At 42.1% G+C, this 20078-nt stretch overlaps 1 protein-coding gene across 2 annotated transcripts in view; it reads left to right on the top strand.

Annotated features, from left to right (window-relative positions):
- The first annotated feature begins 264 nt into the window (after positions 1-264).
- ZNF704 (zinc finger protein 704) overlaps positions 265-20078 on the top strand; it is a 148795-nt gene continuing 128981 nt past the window's right edge. The window contains exons 1-2 of one of the 2 annotated variants that reach the window (XM_033933283.1): positions 486-619; positions 11225-11500. In XM_033933283.1, the coding sequence (XP_033789174.1) occupies positions 11312-11500 (189 nt within the window). In that variant the 5' untranslated portion in view covers positions 486-619; positions 11225-11311. Of the gene's footprint in view, positions 620-11224; positions 11501-20078 lie in introns of both variants that reach the window. The other variant, XM_033933282.1, reaches the window with a different exon arrangement.

Consider the following 20078-nt stretch of genomic DNA (forward strand, 5'->3'; position numbering starts at 1 on the left):
GCTCTCTTCAAAGCTTGGCATCTGAAAAGCTGAAGGTTCACATCTCACAGTGGTGGCCAGGACTAAAGGTGATGCTGCTGGACCATTGTGGAAAGATGAGCACAGGTCACGAGAGTCCTCCAGTTCATAGATATGACCCTCTGTGGTGGGCATGCACAGGGCTGACACTCCCTCCCCCCCCCCCCCCCCCACACAAATCTTATACACCCATCACAGCCAAGCATCCCACTGCAACCGTTAAGTGAAACCTCCAGCGGTTTGCTGGCGAGAGGCTCCGGAGCCAGGAGGGGGCTCCAGTCCACGTTTTGCTTTTCGGGCTGCGTGGAAGGAGAGACTCAAAACAACACCAGCAGCTGGCGAGGCTGCCCGGGCGCCCGAATCCCTCTCCATGGATGCCGGAGAGCGGCCGATCGGCAGCACGCAAGCCCGGCGCTTGGCCAAGCGCTCGGTCCTGGGGAGCCGGGTGAGCGCGGGGGAGGGGGGGCCCGGCCACGGCTCGCCGCAGCCGCCCCCCGCGGAGGCAGCTCGGGCCGGGAAGCCGGAGAGCCGGGGGCAGCAGCTGCAGGAGGAGGCGAGGGAAGGGGGCTGCGGGTCCTCCGCGGTGCTGCACGTAAACCAGGTGGGTGCTGGATACCGTACAATGGTTTCTGCCCTTCCCCCAACAGACCCTCTGCTGGTGGCCCAATCTGGGCATTATTTAGCCTGAAGAGGCGTCTTTCCAACACGTCCCAAACGTATCACAGTCACAACAGCCAAATGTGTTTCTCCCAGGAGCAAAAAAAAAAAACCTAAAGGGCATTAGCCTTCACCGGTCGCAACCTGCAAAATTCTTATGTAAATTAGAAATCCGTTTCCTGTTAATCGCCCAATGTCTTGCCTGGCTTCTGATCCGTGTGGCCTGCTTCTCCCTGCATTCCTAATATTTGGCTGCCTTTAAATGCATAATAAGTGATGTTCCTGCACTAAATCTTGCAGTCTGGATAATACTCATGTGGCACGTGCTGTTAAGCTCCTGAGAAGGCTGCACTGTTCAACTTATGAGCCCTACTACTACTTCTCAGGGATCTCAAAGTCCCTCCTTGAGGGCCGCAATCCAGTCGTGTTTTCAGGATTTCCCCAATGAATATGCATTGAAAGCAGTGCATACACATAGATCTCATGCATATTCATTGGGGAAATCCTGAAAACCTGACAGGACTTTGAGACCCCTGTTCTAATCATTGCTATAGCATTACCAAGTGTACATATTATTTCTGTGCCTAGTGGGCTCACAATCTTAAATTGTTGGGGGGAGGGGGTTGCATCTGGGGCAATGGAGGGTTAAGAGTTTTGCCTAAGGCAGGGGTGTCCAATGTCGGTCCTCGAGGGCCGCAGTCCAGTCGGATTTTCAGGATTTCCCCAATGAATATACATGAGGTCTATTTGCATGCACTGCTTTCATTGTATGCTAATAGATCTCATGCATATTCATTGGGGAAATCCTGAAAACCCGACTGGATTGCGGCCCTCGAGGACCGACATTGGACACCCCTGGCCTAAGGGGTAGGCTATTCCGGTCCTCGAGAGCTAGAGCCAGGTCAAGTTTTCAGGATATCCACAATAAATATGCATGAGATAGATTTGCATCTCAAGGAGGCAGTGCATGCAAATCCATCTCATGCACATTCATTGTGGATGTCCTGAAAACCTGACCTGGCTCTCAAGGACTGGAATTGCCTACCCCTGGCCTAAGTGGATCTCGATGCACTGCACTAACCATTAGGCTACTCGTCCACTCCATGACGCCTATATGGTACTTGCAGGTTATGCCTCCTTCATTGCTGCCTGTAAAACTGATATGCCACTTCTCCCACCTTGGTACCAACAATATATTAATGGAGATCAGGGGTTCTCAGTCCAGTCCTTGGGACACACCCAGCCAGGTTTTCAGGATATCCAAATGAATATGCATGAGAGATTTGCCTACAAGAGAACTGGCACGTATAAGTTCATATCGCATGCATATTCAATGTAGGTATCCGGACAACCTAATTGGCTAGGTGTGTCCGAAGGACTGGGTTGAGAACCGCCGATACAGACATAATGATAAAGAGGGCTGCGATATTCTAATTTATTCCTCCGCACTTTATATCGATTACTGTGACATTGTGCATTGACTGGACTTGTACATTACGAGGGAGTGCTGCAAAGTTCTCAGGCCAACCAAGAAGAGAGTGACGTAGATACGGTTCGAGCAATGATATGAAACGATGTCAAAACAGAGAATTTTGGGATTCTGCAAGTTGGCACGTAACAAAATAAGATAAGCTCCAGTAGCAAAATAGCGCTCAGAATTTAGGAAGATGGTTGGTTGGGCTGAGAACTTTTCAGCACCCCTCATACTTACAAATGGCTCCGAGTGAGCATAAATGCAGCTGATGTTAATGATATGCAAAGGACATTTAAATATGAAGGTGGTGCATTTTTTTTTTAATTCTTTATTCATTTTTAAACGTACAATAAGTGCATCAATATAATATAACAAATAGATCATAAATATATCACTTAATAGTCATCAAGAGTACACATAAAATGCTATTAACCCCCACCCTCCCCAACCCTTCCTATTATATAATCAAATACAATGTACAATATGGATACAATTACTAACAGGATTGATAATATGGAAAACAGAATAGAAAAATTAGAAGGTGGTGCATTGTAATGGACAGTATTGCAAGAACCTAAACATTACCTCCTTGAAACCTAGTGACATCATTTTGTGCTAATGTTCATGTGAAGCACTTTGCACATGCAATTTAATGGCCAATGCAGAAAGCTGTGCATTAAAGTCATGCTCACATGGCTGAGTGCATAGCAAGAAAGTTTGGCCTGAGAAAATGTAAACCACTTTGCTTGTACCACTGAAAGGCAGTATATCAAATCCCATTACCTTGTACCCTAATCATATGCAAATTTTACATGTGCTAATTAATGTAAGCATACCAAGGTACTGTGTGCATATCTGAGCAAAATAGCCCCACCCCCCCTTTTTTTTTTACTAATCTGCAATAGAGGTTTCTAGCACAGCCCGGAATGCTAAATGTTTTGACACAAATGCTCATAGAATTCCTATGAGCGTCAGAGCTACTTTGGAGCATTTAGCGCCCTGGGCTGCAGTAGAAATCTCTACCGCGGCTTAGTAAAAGAGGGCCTAAGTGTCGCAAGCATATTATTATTTATTTGCATTTATCTTATACCTGTTTGCTAAATAACTGGGTAATTAGTTCGAATGCATACAGATATTGTAAACTTAGCAATCCGTCTCTAGGCCTTTATAGTTTTATTTTTACTTACTTGGTTATTTTAATTTTTTTCATTCAATTGTAAATCTTATCTTTTGCAAACCGCATAAAACCTCACTTCCCTGCGGTATATAAGCTGATTGTTATGTTATTGTTCTGTTATGATTTATATCAGGGATCTGAAAGTCCTTGAGGGCCGCAATCCAGTCGGGTTTTCAGGATTTCCCCAATGAATATGCATTGAAAGCAGTGCATGCGCATAGATCTCATGCATATTCATTGGGGAAATCTTGAAAACCCGACTGGATTGCGGCCCTCAAGGAGGGACTTTGAGACCCCTGATTTATATTCAGGAATAGTAGGTATTTTTCTGTCCCTACTGGGCTGACAATTTAAGGCTTAGACATTCAGAGGGGTTTAACCAGGCAAAAGAGGTTCTTCACTGGTTAAATCCTGCTGAGCTGGCTGGCCACCAATATTCGGTGGCACTTAACTGGGTAGTGCTACTGAATATCTCCACAGAGCTTGGGCAGAGCCACAACTTAGCCAGTTGGTGGCAATATTCAGTCCGCTGACTTAAAGTGAGTGCATAAAATTAGGACAGCAAAAAGCTGTCCTAACTTTATGTGCTGAGTTAACCAGGCACTGGTCTGAATGTCATACTTATCCTGATAGTCAATACAAGGAGCCGTGCTTGCCCCAACATTGAATATATGTGCTTAATTCAGACCACAGCTGTGAACGGCTTACAAGGTGATTACCGTCATGGGGTGAATATTGGCCCCCTAAGTTTGCATCTGGGGTAGTAGAGGGTTAAGTGACTTAACCAAGGTCACAAGGAACTGCAGTGGGATTTGACCGGGGTTTTTTACTGGTTCTCACATCACTGTCGTTACTAGTAGTTGCTCCTCTGCTCCACATCTGTGCATGCACTGGAAAAGTTATTCTGTAGATCAATATCAGCCTTACAAAAATTCCTTGCACATAAAATGTTTGCAGTGTTGATTTTTTTTTTTTCTGCTTGGACTTATGCACAGACACATCACCTGCTATTCTGTCCTAGAAGTCGCAGGTACTGTTATGCTCATAGCAAAAATAATAAATTGACATTAAATCCTCAGACTCTACTGCAGAAGATGGAACTAACCATTCTACACCTCCTTAGACCTAGAATTGTACTCACCTTAAACGTTTTCTGCATACTTCTCGGCACTGGGGCCAAATAGCTAATTACTCATTGCCATTTCTTTTAATATGCAATGTGCCGGTGTCTGTGTGGATTTGTGCAAGGTTAACTGCTACGCAAAACTCCTTTTCTGCATTGTGTACTCAGAAGTTGGTACACACACCGAAGACTTCATGCTTCTGCCCGTGCGAGCTTTCTGCCCTTCCTTTTCTATGCTAATGGAATGAAGGGACTGAAATATGAAAGAGCTCATTGGCATAGATTTCGCAGTAAAACTATCATGAGCTAAGCTGTACACATTAGCTGCATTGTTAATGTATCTGAACTAGCCTGTGTGCGTTAACTGCATTTTTAATGCACGTTAACACTTTTGGTAGCACTTTTGGTACACAGTGTAGTATATTGGCTGCTGTGTGTTTATTTAACCCAGTGTCTCTCAATCTTATTTTTAGCTCCGGCACCCTAAACGGAGCAAATGTTTTTTTGTGGCACATTATAATTGAAATGATAAACTTGCAAAACTAACAAAAAATTAAATTTGAGAGTTGTTTATTTAAAGTTCTTTCAGCTATGTATGGATAATTATAACAGTGGTGAAATTAAAGTAGATAAAATAGAATTGCTAATCAATGTGATGGATGTATTTGTTTTTGAGTGCAAATTAACTCAAATGGCCTCATTTAAAAAGCCGCGCTAGCGGCCCTGAAGCCCATAGTGTGGCTTTGTAAAAGCGGCTGAAAATGTGGCTCAATAGTTGACAAGCAAACATGCATTTCATCATCCACCATCTATAATCGTTCTCTTTTTTTTTTTTTCAATTTAATTTTTGTCAGAGCTGAAAATCCAAGTTCGCAAAGCTAAGAAGATCCAATAATAAAGCCTTGGTTGCTTTGATGCTCAAGTTTAGGATAATTACTGCATAAAAAAATAAAATGACCATACTTGCCATTAGTTTTCAAGGACCAATCATGTGAAAGAATGATGCTTGTCTGGGCGGTTGCATCCTTACGCACACAGACACTCATAACATTGACAGACTCTTGCATACATGATATATATGTCATCTTTCTAGTGTAAATCAATCAACGGGAAAAGACACGTTACTTTAAGGTATATCTTCTTTGCCTTTACATTTGTTTGTGCTGAGAGACAAGTTTGAGTAGCAAATTTAAACCCGGTTTTTGAAACAGAATTTTTCTCCTGTTGGCAGGAATTTTTTCTCTCTGGTGTTTTTCCGGGAAAGGGCCAATGATTAGAACATAAAAAATTAAAAAAAAAAAAGAGTTAAGTGTGGAATCCATGAGAATTTTTTTTAAAAAAATATATCTTTATTCATTTTCAATCTAAAAACAGTGCATACAAGAATTTATACAAGGTATTTAAAAAACAGCAATAAGAATAATTTTCGTCCCCTCCCCCCCTGATTTCATTGTATTCAAGATAACCGTACAATAGTACTTTCATATTTTTAATAAACCAGTCTCAATATACTATCCCTCTCCCTCCCACCCACTCCCCTTCCCTGGATGTGTAAATGATAACCAGAAGTAAAGGGAAACAGCATTCAATTAGACTCAATAAAATTGGTCAATGAACCCCATATTCGTTTAAACCATTTGTTACCTACCCCCTTGCTCAGAAATCATTTATTTGTATCTGTAGCACAAGCATAACGAATGCCACCAAAAAGTGAAATTTAAGCGTTCACAATTCTTCCAGTTTTTCGTAATCATTTGGATGGCTACCCCAGTCATTATACCCAATAATCTGTTTTTATGTCTGTCTAATCTCTTTAATCCTTTCTAGTAAAGAGGAATGGAATCCATGAGAAATTTTAACAAAAGATTAGGTACAAGAGATGAGAACAAAGGATACAGACAATTTCCCAGAGATCATAGAAACATACATAGAAATAGACGGCAGATAAGGGCCACGGCCCATCTAGTTTGCCCACCCCAATGACCCTCCCCTACCTTTCTCTGTGAATAGATCCCATGTGTCTATCCCATTTGGTCTTAAAATCAGGCACGCTGCTGGCCTCAATAACCTGAAGTGGAAGACTATTCCAGTGATCAACCACCCTTTCAGTGAAAAAGAATTTCCTGGTGTCCCCGTGCAGTTTCCTGCCCCTGATTTTCCACGGATGCCCCCTTGTTGCCGCAGGACCCTTGAAAAAGAAGATATCTTCTTCCACCTCGATGCGGCCCATGAGATACTTGAATGTCTCGATCATGTCACCCCTCTCTCTGCGTTCCTCGAGTGAGTACAGCTGCAACTTATCCAGCTGTTCCTCATACGGGAGATCCTTGTGTCCCTTGAGATCATGCAACTGTATTTTTGCAGGTGAGCTACCGTAGATACATCTCAGAGATGTGCATAGGGATGAAAACATTTCATCTAAGAATGGCAGTACGAAAACAGATGTAAACAACCTCATTAAAGCCATTCCCTAAGAACATATATGTATATCTGTTGGATTTTGAGGCCCATTTGGTAAAGTTGTTAGCTACTCGACTGCCTATTGAGCATCTTTCTAGTGTATATTTAATGAGGGGAATTTCTCATGACACACCCGGAATCTGTTTGGGGTACACCACTGTGCTGTGGCACACAGTTTGAGAGACACTAATTTAACCTGTCACAGACTCTACTACTTTTTTTAATTTATCAAATTTTAATTTTACCAATCAAGTATCCGCTCTTACAGAAAGTTGAAGAAAAGCAAACAATTAAAGCACAACCATTCAGATACAATAATTATCAAGAAAAATAAGATATTTAGCTTAACTTCAGCGCAAGTCCTCCAATTAGATCCAAGATTAAATATAGCGAGTCATATTAACAAATATTTGAATCAAATATAAAGAGAGGATATCGTTTAATATTCAAACTGCATTTTTTCGTCCATTCGAGCTCCTGACAGGAAAGCTGTCAGTTGAAAAGGCTCAAAGAAGACATATTTTTTCATACGATATTGTATTACACATTTATATGGGTGACAAAGAAAAAAGGTCCACAGAATCTACTTTAAGGAGATAACACATTCATTTTACCAATGACACAGAGCTGCAGCCTGAAAAGTAGACAGCAGTTCTGTAAAACACATCCTGTTTTTCTCATTCAGAAGACATTTTGCTACTTATGAAGGGACTATTTTGAGCTTTAAATGTAAAATACAGTATGAAAACAACACCTGTTCTGTCTCTCCTTGGTTTATAAATGAAAATGGACTTGGTGGTGGGATTTCGGGACAAGCTCTGCTAAAAGGCTGCATTACAACCACTACCGGACCTTTTTTACCCTTTCGCAGAACTTGAAACCAGGAAGAGGCTGTAGTATGGATGAAGTGCCTGCTGAAGATGTTCTTGGTTTCTCAGTCATAAAATCATAACAGATTTGTATTTACAAATCACAAGGGCTGCCTGGTCTGTGAGGATATTTTCAGCGCATGCATTACTTTTTCCTCCTCTCCGAACCTTGAGGTTTGGTGGTGGTACATGCTCTATTTTTCTAGGATCTTCGACATATCCATGGTGCTTAAGGGCACTTCTGCTTTAGGAGACACTTACAGTGGCTCATTGATTACTGTAGAATAGGTAGGTGGGTGGTACACCATCGATGGCTGTGTGAGGGTTGATTGGAGAAGTGTTTATTGGCCTTGGGGCTAATTTTCAAAAAAGAAAGACATCCCTCCCCCCCCAAATGGCATAAACCGGCACTCAGATATTTTAATTGCTAAAATATCCAAGTGCCAGTTTTCTAAACTGACTTCTTAGACATCCTTTTTTTGTTCATAGTGCATCCAAAGTTCAAGGGAGGGGGGTGTTGGAGGCATGTTATGGGCAGGATTTGGGCATACTTAAGAACATAAGAACATAAGCATCGCCTCTGCCGAGTCAGACCATAGGTTCATCGTGCTCAGCAGTCCGCACTCACGGCGGCCCCCCAGGTCCATGACCTGTAGTGTTCTTTCACTTAAGACATTTTATCCTTTATAGTACCCCTTTATGCTTAGCACTTGGATGCAAGATATCCAGGACGCCATGTAGACATCCCAAGCTAGACCTGTTTTAACACATCTAAGTGCCACAAAGGTACCCAAACTGACCAGATAACCACTGGAGGGATTAAGTCATGAACTCCCCCACTCCCCAGTGGTTAATGGCTCTGTCCCACTCCACAAAGTTGTGAAATAAACAGTATATACCCATCTCTATAACAGCAGTACCTGGTATAGGAAATCCTAGTAAAGCAGCAAGCAGGTGTCTAGAGTAGCCTGGTGGGCGGTGTTCTGAGCCATAGAGAGGGTTTAACCCAGGTCCATATTCCAGCCTACCTACTACATTTATGGTTGAAAGTGTGAGCCCTTACCAAAGTGACACCCCTGCATTGGTAAACATTCTTGATCTTGTGGTCACATATTTCGCTCCCTCTTCTATTCTTGTTATTACAGGTTTGAAATAACAATGCTTAAAACTGCATATAGGTCTTATACAAAAAACAATACATGCAGAGTATATCTTTATTCTATTTCAGATATAGGGCTCCTTTTATCAAACCGCGCTAGCGATTTAACGCGCGTTAAACCACCGGCCGTGCTAGCCACTAACGCCTGCTTTGAGCAGGCGGTAGTTTTTTTGGCCAGTGCGGGGATTAGCGCATGATTGAAAGTCACGCGTGCTAATCCCGCTAGCGCGGCTTGATAAAAGGAGCCCATAGATTCCTCTAACAAAAGCTGAGAGATATTTAAATCCATTTTCTGTCCTTGAACTTTCTCCCCTGATGATTTATTTGAGGAAATACAGTAAATTTGGTTCAATGGAGTAATAGCGTCTGAAGTAAATTTCAAATTTTCAACTAACAATTTCTTAAACATATAGCACGTGCTATCCTAGGGGATTTAGGAAAGTTTAACACTTAAAAGGTTAAGTTTCCTATTATAATTTTTACCTCCCTCCCGCCTCCCCTGCGTACCTTTAGAATCCTTGGTGATCCAGCATTGAACCGTGACAGGAGCGACATTCTGTGAGAACTCACAGCAACCAATCAGCGGGTCTGTGAGAACTCACAGCAACCAATCAGCTAGCGGCACTGGACGGGCAGTTGGTTTGTTATCTGACCAGTGTTTTTTCTGTGTTATTGTGCTGTTTGTCAATAAACAGATTTAAACATATAACCAGCGACATTAACTGTTCTTACCTCTGGCAACGCATTCCCAAGCGTACCTATTCTCTGAGTGAAAAAATATTTCCTCATATTAGTTTTAAAAATATTTCCCTGTAACTTCATTGAATGTCCCCTAGTCTTTGTAATTTTTGATGGATTAAAAAAAAACAAAAACAAACGATCCACTTGTACCCATTCTACTCCACTCAGATTTTCCCTCAGCTGTCTCTTTTTCAAGTTGAAGAGCCCTAACCTTTTTAGTCTTTCCTCATACGGGCGGAGTTCCATCCCCTTTATCATCTTGGCCGCTCTTCTTTGAACTTTTTCTAGTGCCGCTATATCTTTCATGAGATAAGGTGAACACAACACTCCAAGTAAGGTCACACCATGGAGCAATGCAGAGACATTATAACATTCTTAACCATCCCTTCCTGAACCATCCCTTTTTTTTAAAATAGTTCCTAGCATCTTGTTTGCTTTTTTGGCTGCTGCCACACATTGGGCAGAATCTTATTGTCTACAACAGGGCTGCCCAAGTCCGGTCCTCGAGATCTATTGGCAGGCCAAGTTTTCAGGATATCCACAATGAATCTGCATGAGAAAGATTTGCCTGCACTGCCTTCTTGGTATGCAAATCTCTCTCATGCAGATTCATTGTGGATATCCTGAAAACCTGGCCTGTCAGTAGATCTTGAGGACCGGACTTGGGCAGCCCTGGTCTACAATGACACCCAGATATTTTTCTTAGGAGCTAACCCCCAAGGTGGATCCTAGCATCTGGTAACTATGATGGTTTATATAGGATTCTAGGCCTCCATGCATCTATTCACACAGCTAGAAGGTTTAGTTTGGTGCAGCTGAGGAGAAGATGGCCAGCTTTGGAGGATCCTGTTCACCAGATCAGTGAGTATACATTAGTGCTATTTAAATTGCTTACAGATGTGACTCGTTTGCTGTGCATGCTTATGTGATCGTTTAGCTGCTGTATCTCTGTTGTATGCTCGACTATGGCCAGCTTCTGTCATGTTAACAATGACTGTCTGCTGTTTTCTCATTCGTGCTGCATGACTATAATGGTAGGTTTTGGCTGCCAGGTGTTTGCTTTACAGGTCTGTCTGAAGGCACGTTAACCATGCCACTTTGTGTTTATTTTCTTTGTTCACGTTTATTATCCTTTATAACAAAAAACTCAAGGTGAGCTATGACATGAGACATAAAACATCCATTACATAAAAGTGTCATGATATATAACAAATCATCAAATAAAACCAAATAAACCAAACATAACTCAATAACCCATTCCACTTAAGCACAATCCACCCCTTCTTCCGGTGCTGTGTTTTGGCTGTAAAGCTCAAGTATTTTTCCCTCTGTGCTACCCAGGTGAATGTGATGGTTAACAGGAAAGTAACCAATGTCATATGTTCTGATTTCTGTCTTTCATTATAATACTTTTTTTTTTTTTTAATTTAACTCTTTCCTGCTTGGGCTAGCCCCCTTCATTTATTTGCTCATCTTTTTGTGCAATTGTATTTTGATAGGAAAGATTTAGGTGCCCAATTCCTGAACTAGTCTCTTTCTTTTATAGTCTCCAGTGGTATTCGGCTTCTTCAGCTAAATGAGCAGAAGAAAAAGGAATATTGGAGACCACCTGAAGTAGAAGAAAACAGCGACCATGAAATTCGGGAAGAAGCCTTTCCCGCAACTCTATAGAAGAGCATACAGTCAAGCTGCCAAGAGCTTTTTCATTTTTTTCCCTGTAAATAAATCTTTCATATTGTGTTGTCGCTTTAAAAACCTAGAGAACAATAAAAGAATGCAGATTTCAAAAGAGAAATACCGTAATGCCCCAAACAACAAAAAGGTAAGGATTTATCCTATTGGAAAATAAGGGGCCCTTCTACTAAAGGGGTAAGGCCACTTAGGATGGAATTCTAAAAATGATACGCAAACTTTGGCACTGGAAAAAATCAGCACTAAGGGCCTGATTCTATATATGGTGCCAAAAAATGAGGTGCCAACTAAGCATGATTCTATAAAATTTAGGCACCCTTTATAAAATCATGCTCACTAGGCATCCTAACTTATTGGCGCCCCATATTTATGCCAGAGTTTTCTTGGCCTAAATTCCTGTATCTAAATTAGGCACTTACTAGTGCCTAAGTGCAAAATGGGCGCCCACGATCCACCCCCTAACCATGCCTACTTTGTAGTAGGTGCCTTGGATTAGGCTTCTATCTCAAAGTGGTAGGTGCCTAGCAAGTTAGGCACCTAACATCTAACTGAATGTGATTTGGCCCCCATATACCTGGTTTCCCATTTTAACCTGGACTGTTCCACCAGGCCTACACGCAGAGTACATATGTTTAGCCACCCAACAATAAAGGCCTGCCGATTCAAGAGATACCTGGACAGAACTCTTGCTTTCCAGGCAGGTCAACAGAACGGTTGGCTGGGTAATATCATTAAGCACTCCTCATCCTATTTTAGCTTTAGAAAACTAGTTAAAACAAACCTGTTCAACCAATTTGTAACCAAGAACTCTTAATGCCTTATCCCTGTATTCTACTTACATGTACTCGATGTCTCTACACTGTGTCTATTACTCTGACTTTCTCCCTCTCTACTTGTATCCTCCCTCTCCACATATTCTATGACTTCATTGTAATTATTTTCGCTGATTATCCAACTCTTCTTGTTGTAAACCGCCTCGAACTACTATGGCTTTGGCAGTATATAAGAATAAATTTATTATTATTTTTTTTTTAATTCTTTATTCATTTTTACAACTTACAACAAGTGTAATCAGAAATAACATTTAAACTTACAAACTAACAAACATCACTTGAATTTCTATTACAAAATTATTATTATTATTAAAATTATTATTACTAACGTTAATTACAAGATGTTAATTGTCAGTTATCAGCAGTGGCATGGTAAGGGGTGTGTGGACCGCCCGGGCGCTAAGTCGGTGGGGGCGCTGGCACCTTTTCAACCCACCCTGCCACATCATGCCACCCTCGCACCATCCCTCCCCCCCACCCCATAACTCCGTATTATCTTCGCAAGTGTGACCAACTTCTTCCTGTTGCTTGCGCCAGCCTGGTTCCCCTCTGAATCATTTCCGGGTCCCGGGGCCAGGAAGTGACAGAGAATCCAGCGCTGGTTGCAAGGAGCATGCTTGCAGAAGCCACTCACACTGGCGAAGATTAAGAGGTAAGAGGGGAGGGAGAGCACAAGTGTGGAATGGGGAGGCGGGAAGAGTGGGGGCACCTTACTATGCCACTGGTTATCAGCGCTGATTCCATATATGGCGCCCAAATTTGTGTACACCCCCAAATGAATTAAAAAGCCTAAACCACACAGACCTCGGCCGAGCGAAAGCGAGGTATGGATATCTGGAAAGGACTGCAGTAAAGTTAAAAAATAGTGCAAACACCTGGGTGCCACAAAATAAATTTTTATTTCACACCAGACATGGTGCACTGAACTCAGTTAGTAGCAATTCAAAAATGAGTTCCAAAAATACAAGCAAACAGCCCTTGCACAAAATACAAACAAAAAATATCAGTCCACTTGTTTCCTTTATTTGGCTTGGTGCCATCCACTGGCTTCAATTTCAGCCTTTTAATGGCCTCAGGCTCCCAGGCCTACACCTGTCACACTGGGCTAGGCCCTGCCATGCCCGGCCCAGCCACTGTTTTCCACCTGGCCTGTTCAAACATATTCTGCTATGACTCTTGTAAGTCCTTTCACTGGGGAAAATCCACCTTGGGGTTTTACTAACCATAATACCCCCAGAGGTGTTGGGATCTGTACCCACCCTGTAGAATTTGGTGTACAAAAATCCCAACCAAGATCCCACTAGATTTTGAATAGAGAGGTCCCCAGTGTCCTGTGTCCAGCAGTGCCTTAAGTAACCAATTTTAATGCACTGCCCCAAACACCCCACGGAGCAATGCTGCCACGTTATAAGAACGAAGATCCGGTACATTTAGTCCCCCCAGAATGAGCTTGGTGTACGCAATCTGGGCTGACCTGCCCCGCCTCAAAAATTGTCTCACCATGGCTTTAAACTCCTGTTTGTCTCTCCGTTTAATCCATATAGGCAAAACAGCTTTCTTGGAGCCCTTCTTGGCTGCGGGAGCAGATTTGGCCGGCTCGGGCGTCTCTGTATACTTCCTATGCACTTTCAAACTGAGCATGTAGAGTATCCCTGTTTTTCAATATACTTCATAAAATTGCTGAAACTTTTAACTCAAAAACAGGATGTGACTTTCACTTCATGAAATGCTTCCTGGACTTCCTGAATAGAGTTCTACAGTCCTTCTCCTTTTTATATGGAGTACATACCATATATACTCGAATATAAACCAATATTTTTGGACCCAAAAAAATGGCCCAAATATAGGGGTCTTGCTTTATATTCTGGTCAGTGCTGACCTGCAGCCCTCCCAAACCTGTTGCAGGCCTCTGCTGGGCCTGCTGTGAGAAGTGGTGGGTCAGGACAGGAGGGATCCCTTCCATCTCCTGTCCTGGCAGATTCTACTAACGTTTACCTCCCTCCCCCACCCCAGTGTACTCTTTAAAACCCTGGTGGTCCAACAGTGGCCCGGGACAGCAGGAATCCCTCCTGCCTTTGTCTCAGCCAATTCTAAGAATTTTTACTTCCCTTCTGCCTTCCCCACGTACCTTTAGAATCCATGGTGGTCCAGCATTGAACCACGGCAGGAGCGACATTCCTTCGCTCCTGCCCACGCAGAGTTGCTAACTGATTGGCTGCGCGGCTTCGTAAAACAGGGGGTAAGTGTATAGCCCTCGATAGAGACAGCCCTAACTTTGTTGGTTGGGCTGAGAACTTTTCAGCAGCCCCTTGTATATCGACCTGCATATTTAGAATGAGAAGGCAAACGGGAAAGGAAACAGGGTGCTATTATCTAGAGAAAGAGTGTGAGTAAAGTAGAAGTGACGACTTAGAACAGAACTCGATTTGGTACTAATGGAATGGAAGTTGTATTTGAGTATGCATACAAACCCCTTAGGGATTCAGGGCCTGGTGTTGTGATAGGGTTAGCATAATGGTTTACGTGGCATTGGTGTACATTTTCTGTGTGCTAAAATTGTTTTGTTGTAGCAAGATTTTTTTTAGTGCACAATGAATGTTCGCTGAATGGGAAGTAAAAAAAAAAGTGAGCCAGTATTAATACACTGTATGCTGATGCCCTGCCTATGGAATGTCTTCCACAGCAGGAAATTATGCTATTATTCTTTTATACTTCAGTTTCAGGGCTCCTTTTATCAAGCCGCGCTAGCGGGGTTAACGCGCGTGACTTTTCATCACGCGCTAACCCCCGCGCTGGCTAAAAACTACCGCCTGCTCAAGAGGAGGCGGTAGCGGCTAGCGCAGCCGGTGGTTAAGTACTTTATGCTGTGAGTAAAGTTTTTTTTCATCAATGACATTCACAATCCAACCTGGAGAAGTGAACAACTTTACTAGGTCATTGTCTAGTGTGAATTATATGTTTTAAATTATGAGTGGTGGATTATATCACTAGTTATTATATACGATTGTATCCCTCGATACATTGAGTTGTTTAAATTATGAGTGTTCATTTGTAACTTGCTCAGAACTTCAGGATGTAAGCGAGTAAGAAAAATGTAAAATAAATAAATAAAAATCAAATATACTGCCATATGGGGCCTTTTCACTAAGATGTGCTAAAAAGTATCTTGCATTGTAGGTTTCCTGCATGCTGAGGCCACTTTTAGTGTAGCTGTAAGATGGCTGCATTTTTTTATTTCCTCAATTAGCACAGGAGCCCTTACCAGCACTTAGGGCCAGATTCTGTAATTGGCACCTATTGCATGAAAATCACACTTAAAGGCACCCATTACAGAATCACACTTAGCGGCACCTAACTTAAAACTTAGGCACCTGTAATGTAGGCCAGGTTGTTTAAAGGCCTACATTATAGGTACACCTAAGTGCACATCGGTTAAGTACACGCTTCGGTTATCTGCACCTGACCACCACGGTCCCGTTCTTTTTACATTAAAGTCAATGGACGTAAACTCCGGATATTTTTAATTCTGATAAGCACACAATCCATTTATGCGCACTGATATCAGAGGTGGAAAGTTTGTAATGGCATAAAATTTAAGAAGCAGCTTGGCGAAAAACAAGACGCAGATGAGTTTGGTGCAGAAAAATGGGTAATGGAAGTGACCTTCAGTCATTGGTGGATATGAACCATGTGACTTTTCAACGCCGATGAAACGGGCCTGTATTGGCGTGCCATCCCTGACGGAACATTGGCTTTCAAGCGCAGGTAAGCTGTTGGCTTCGAGGTGCCAAAGGAACGATTGACATTGCTGCTCAGTTGCAATTTGGACGGTAGTGAAAAGCTCGAGCCACTGGTGATTGGGAAGAATCGAAATCCTCGGTGCTTCAAAAACATTTAATGCCTGCCTGTTGAATATGAAAGCAACAAAAACGCATGGATGACAGCGACATTGTGGATTGAATGATTGCAGAAGCTTGACAATCTGATGATAAGGCGTAGGAGGCACATTGTAATGCTGTGTGATAACTGTGCAGCACACAGCAATGATGTAAGACTGACTAATATCAAACCGCCAAAAATGACCTCTTTGATCCAGCCGATGGACCAAGGGATAATCCCAAACTTCAAACGCCATTACAGGTCACTTGTCCAACGATATGTGATGGCAGCAATTGATGCAAGCACGGAATCCAGCCCCCGAGCTGCTGAGCTTGCAAGAAAAATGATGGTGCTTGACTCTCTTCATATGGTACGGGAGGCATGGAGTCGAGTCTCATCATCAATTTCAAATTGCTATCGACAGGCGAGCTTCGTTCACTCATCTGATGAGACAACTGAAGCTGACACTTCGTTCATTGAACTCCCAGTTGGACTCTCATCACAAGAGTTTGAGCTGTAGATCGCCATTGACAACGATGTGCCCACATCATCTGACAGCACTAATTCCGATATCTGTACAGTCATAAAAGACACTGCAGACAACCAAGAGTCTGATGAGGACGAAGATACTGCTTCTGTCATCACGACTAATGAACCACCTGCAGATCGTTTCCTTCTCAGACACGCTGCAGTCCCTACACACACTGCGTTGTTATCTGGAGATAAATGGATGTCACGACTATAGACAGTTTTACAGCATCAGTAGTCAGATACACAGCCTGAATCGTGCAATCTGCGCACAGAAAACAATGACTGATTATTTCAATAGAATGTTGGTTTAAAAAAAGGTTTACAGTGTATTGCATTAGCTGGAACAGTGCTGTTTCTATAACTGAACCGTATTACATTGTATTCGGTGTGTTTTTGGTTGAATAAAAGTTTTATTGCATTTGATTACAGTGTACTGTGATTTTTCATGACTAAAAAGTGGTACTCCGGTTAAGCGCACACTCCATTTAAGTGGACGTGGCGATCCAGTCTGAACTCCAAAGGACTTGCACTTAAGCGGATTCGACTGTACCTCAATTGTTTAGAGAACATGCCTAACAGAGCCTAAGTCTTTCTCCACCCCTAAACATGTCTACTTTGGTGTTAGTATAACTGGATAAGACTTCTCAGTATGCAAATAAGCAAAATATATATCTGACTTATAAAATAAGTAAAGTGTTCACATACACTCAGAATTGTGAAATTTGACCAAGAGCATTAGCTCCTATAGCCAAACTCACCGCCCCATCACTGTGTATGACTTATTTTGAAAAAGAGCTTGAAAAGGACATACCGTTCGAGTACTCAACTAATTTTCAATGGCAAAAGAGAGAAAGAAGTTCCCACTTAGCTTTCAACTGTGTCAGCAGGTCCCGACATGGACCATGTTTCGAAATTCTTTCTCAAGGGACCCAGAGGGTGATGTAAACTGCTTAATATGCCAAGGAAATAAGAGTAGTGTGATACGGGCAAAACATCTTGTAATCTGTGAATTAAAATATAAAATGTCACTCACATGTGATTGCACAATAACCATGATTAAAGAGAAATTCTATAATACAACTCTTCAAAAAGCAACACAGGAAAAAGTTAGAAAGGGTACTTACCATATACATAACGTAACTTTGTTTCACTGCTTTATTCATATGACGGCTGTAGAGCCGCCGAGTGAACTGCTGGCTTAAATACCAAAGGTGAATGTGCTGACATAGTCCCAAGAAAGGAGGGGCTACGCACAGCTCAGCTGAGCCTGATCAAACAGTCAGAGAGTGAATAGTAAGTGGATAGTAAAACCCGGAACTGGGCTTACCTGCCTGATCAGAGAGTGAATAGTAAGTGAATAGTAAAACCCGGAAGCGGACTTAACTACAACAGAACTACAAAAAAGCTTGCCATTCTATTTCACTATTCAAGCCTTCAGGATGTAAAGTGTGCAATTTAAGAATTAGAAGTTGTTCCTTAGACTATAAGGTACGGGAAAGATCCCCTCCTCGTGAGAGTTTGGGGGCTTCTGTATTGGTCAGATGTCCTGCAGTATCAAACTCAGGATTGCTGAACATCTAAGTAAGATCCGCACCAAAAAATTGGAAGCACCTTTAGTGCAACATTGGGTGGACAAGCAACATACCATTGCAGACTTCCTTTTTTCAGTAGCAGAAGCCCCCAAACTCTCACGAGGAGGGGATCTTTCCCGTACCTTATGTACATATGGCAAGTACCCTTTCTAACTTTTTCCTGTGTTGCTTTTTGAAGAGTTGTATTATAGAATTTCTCTTTAATCATGGTTATTGTGCAATCACATGTGAGTGACATTTTATATTTTAATTCACAGATTACAAGGTGTTTTGCCCATATCACACTACTCTTATTCCTTGGCATTTTGAGCAGTTTACATCACCCTCTGGGTCCCTTGAGAAAGAATTTCGAAACATGGTCCATGTCAGGACCTGCTGACACAGTTGAAAGCTAAGTGGGAACTTCTTTCTCTCTTATGCTATTGAAAATTAGTTGGGAACTTGAACAGTATGTCTTTCAAGCTCTTTTTCAAAATAATAATAATAACTTTATTCTTGTATACCGCATTACCATGGAAGTTCTATGCGGTTAACAGATGAAGAGACTGTACATTTACAGCGAAGTTACATTTTCAGCGATGCTACATTTACAGTGAAGTTATTTTTACAGCAAAGTTATATTTGCAATGAAGTTACATTTGCTGTGAGTTACATACAGCGATGATACATACGGCAGTGTTACATACGGAAATGTTAGATATGGTAGAGCAGAGGCATTTAGTATGAGGAGTAAGGAAGACGGGATAGTTAGTTGGATTGAGTGATCCATTTTGCTAAGTCATTTAGTGGCTAAACAAGATTGGGGGAGATGGGGAGACTGGAGGTAAGTCGAGGTTAGAGGATGAGGCAGGGAAGAGGGGGGGAAGAAGTTAGAGGAATTTGTCAAAAAAGTAAGTTTTGATTGACTTCCTGAACATTTGATAGGTGGGGAAATTGGAGATGAGGGTTGTGAGGCATTTATTCCATTTGCCCACTTGGAATGCTAGGGATCTATCGAGGAATTTCTTGTAGAGGCAGCCCTTCAGGGAAGGAAAGGAAAACAGGTAAGTGTTTCATGTACGAGAGGGGCCTGCAATTTCGAGATGCTCAGATAGGTAGATTGGTGAAGAGCCTGGTAGGGTTTTGAAGCAGAGGCAGGCGAATTTAAAGATGATCCTTGCCTCCACCGGTAGCCAGTGGAGTTTAGTGTAATAGGGGCTTACCTGGTCATATTTTTTGAGATCGAAGATGAGGCAGCGTTTTGGACTGGTGTTTTTGCAGGATCCCAGGTATATGATGTTACAATAGTCCAGTATGCTTAAGATTAGTGATTGGACCAGAAGACGAAAGGAAAGGTGGTCAAAGTGGCGTTTAATGGTGCGAAGTTTCCAGAGGGAGCAGAAGCATTAGGGTGATGGGGCCGTGGGTTTGGCTATAGGAGCTAATGCTCTTGGTCAAATTTCACAATTCTGAGTGTATGTGAACACTTTACTTATTTTACAAGTTAGATATATATTTTGCTTATTTGCATACTGAGAAGTCTTATCCAGTTATACAGTAATTCTTTGACTTCTTTGCCCTTTAAGCTATGATTACATACACCCTCTACAATATTCAGTGTGATTTAGTCTACTTTGGTGTTAGGCCTCACTTTTGTAGAATCTTGCCTGTCTCCCAATTAAATTTTATTTTTTCAGTTATGAGCTTGTTAAAGCTCATTATTGAAGCCAATTTACTAATTGAATTAGGCACCTATCTTTAGGTGCCTCTTATAGAATTTCCCCCTAAGTGACTTGCCCAGGGTCACAAAGAGCAGTGCAGAGGCTGTAGCTCTAACCACTGCATCTAAGCGGTTTACATTCAAGTACTTAAGTATTTCTCCCTGTCTGTCCTG

Source organism: Geotrypetes seraphini, chromosome 2 (assembly GCF_902459505.1).
Source record: "Geotrypetes seraphini chromosome 2, aGeoSer1.1, whole genome shotgun sequence".
Lineage (NCBI taxonomy): Eukaryota > Metazoa > Chordata > Amphibia > Gymnophiona > Dermophiidae > Geotrypetes > Geotrypetes seraphini.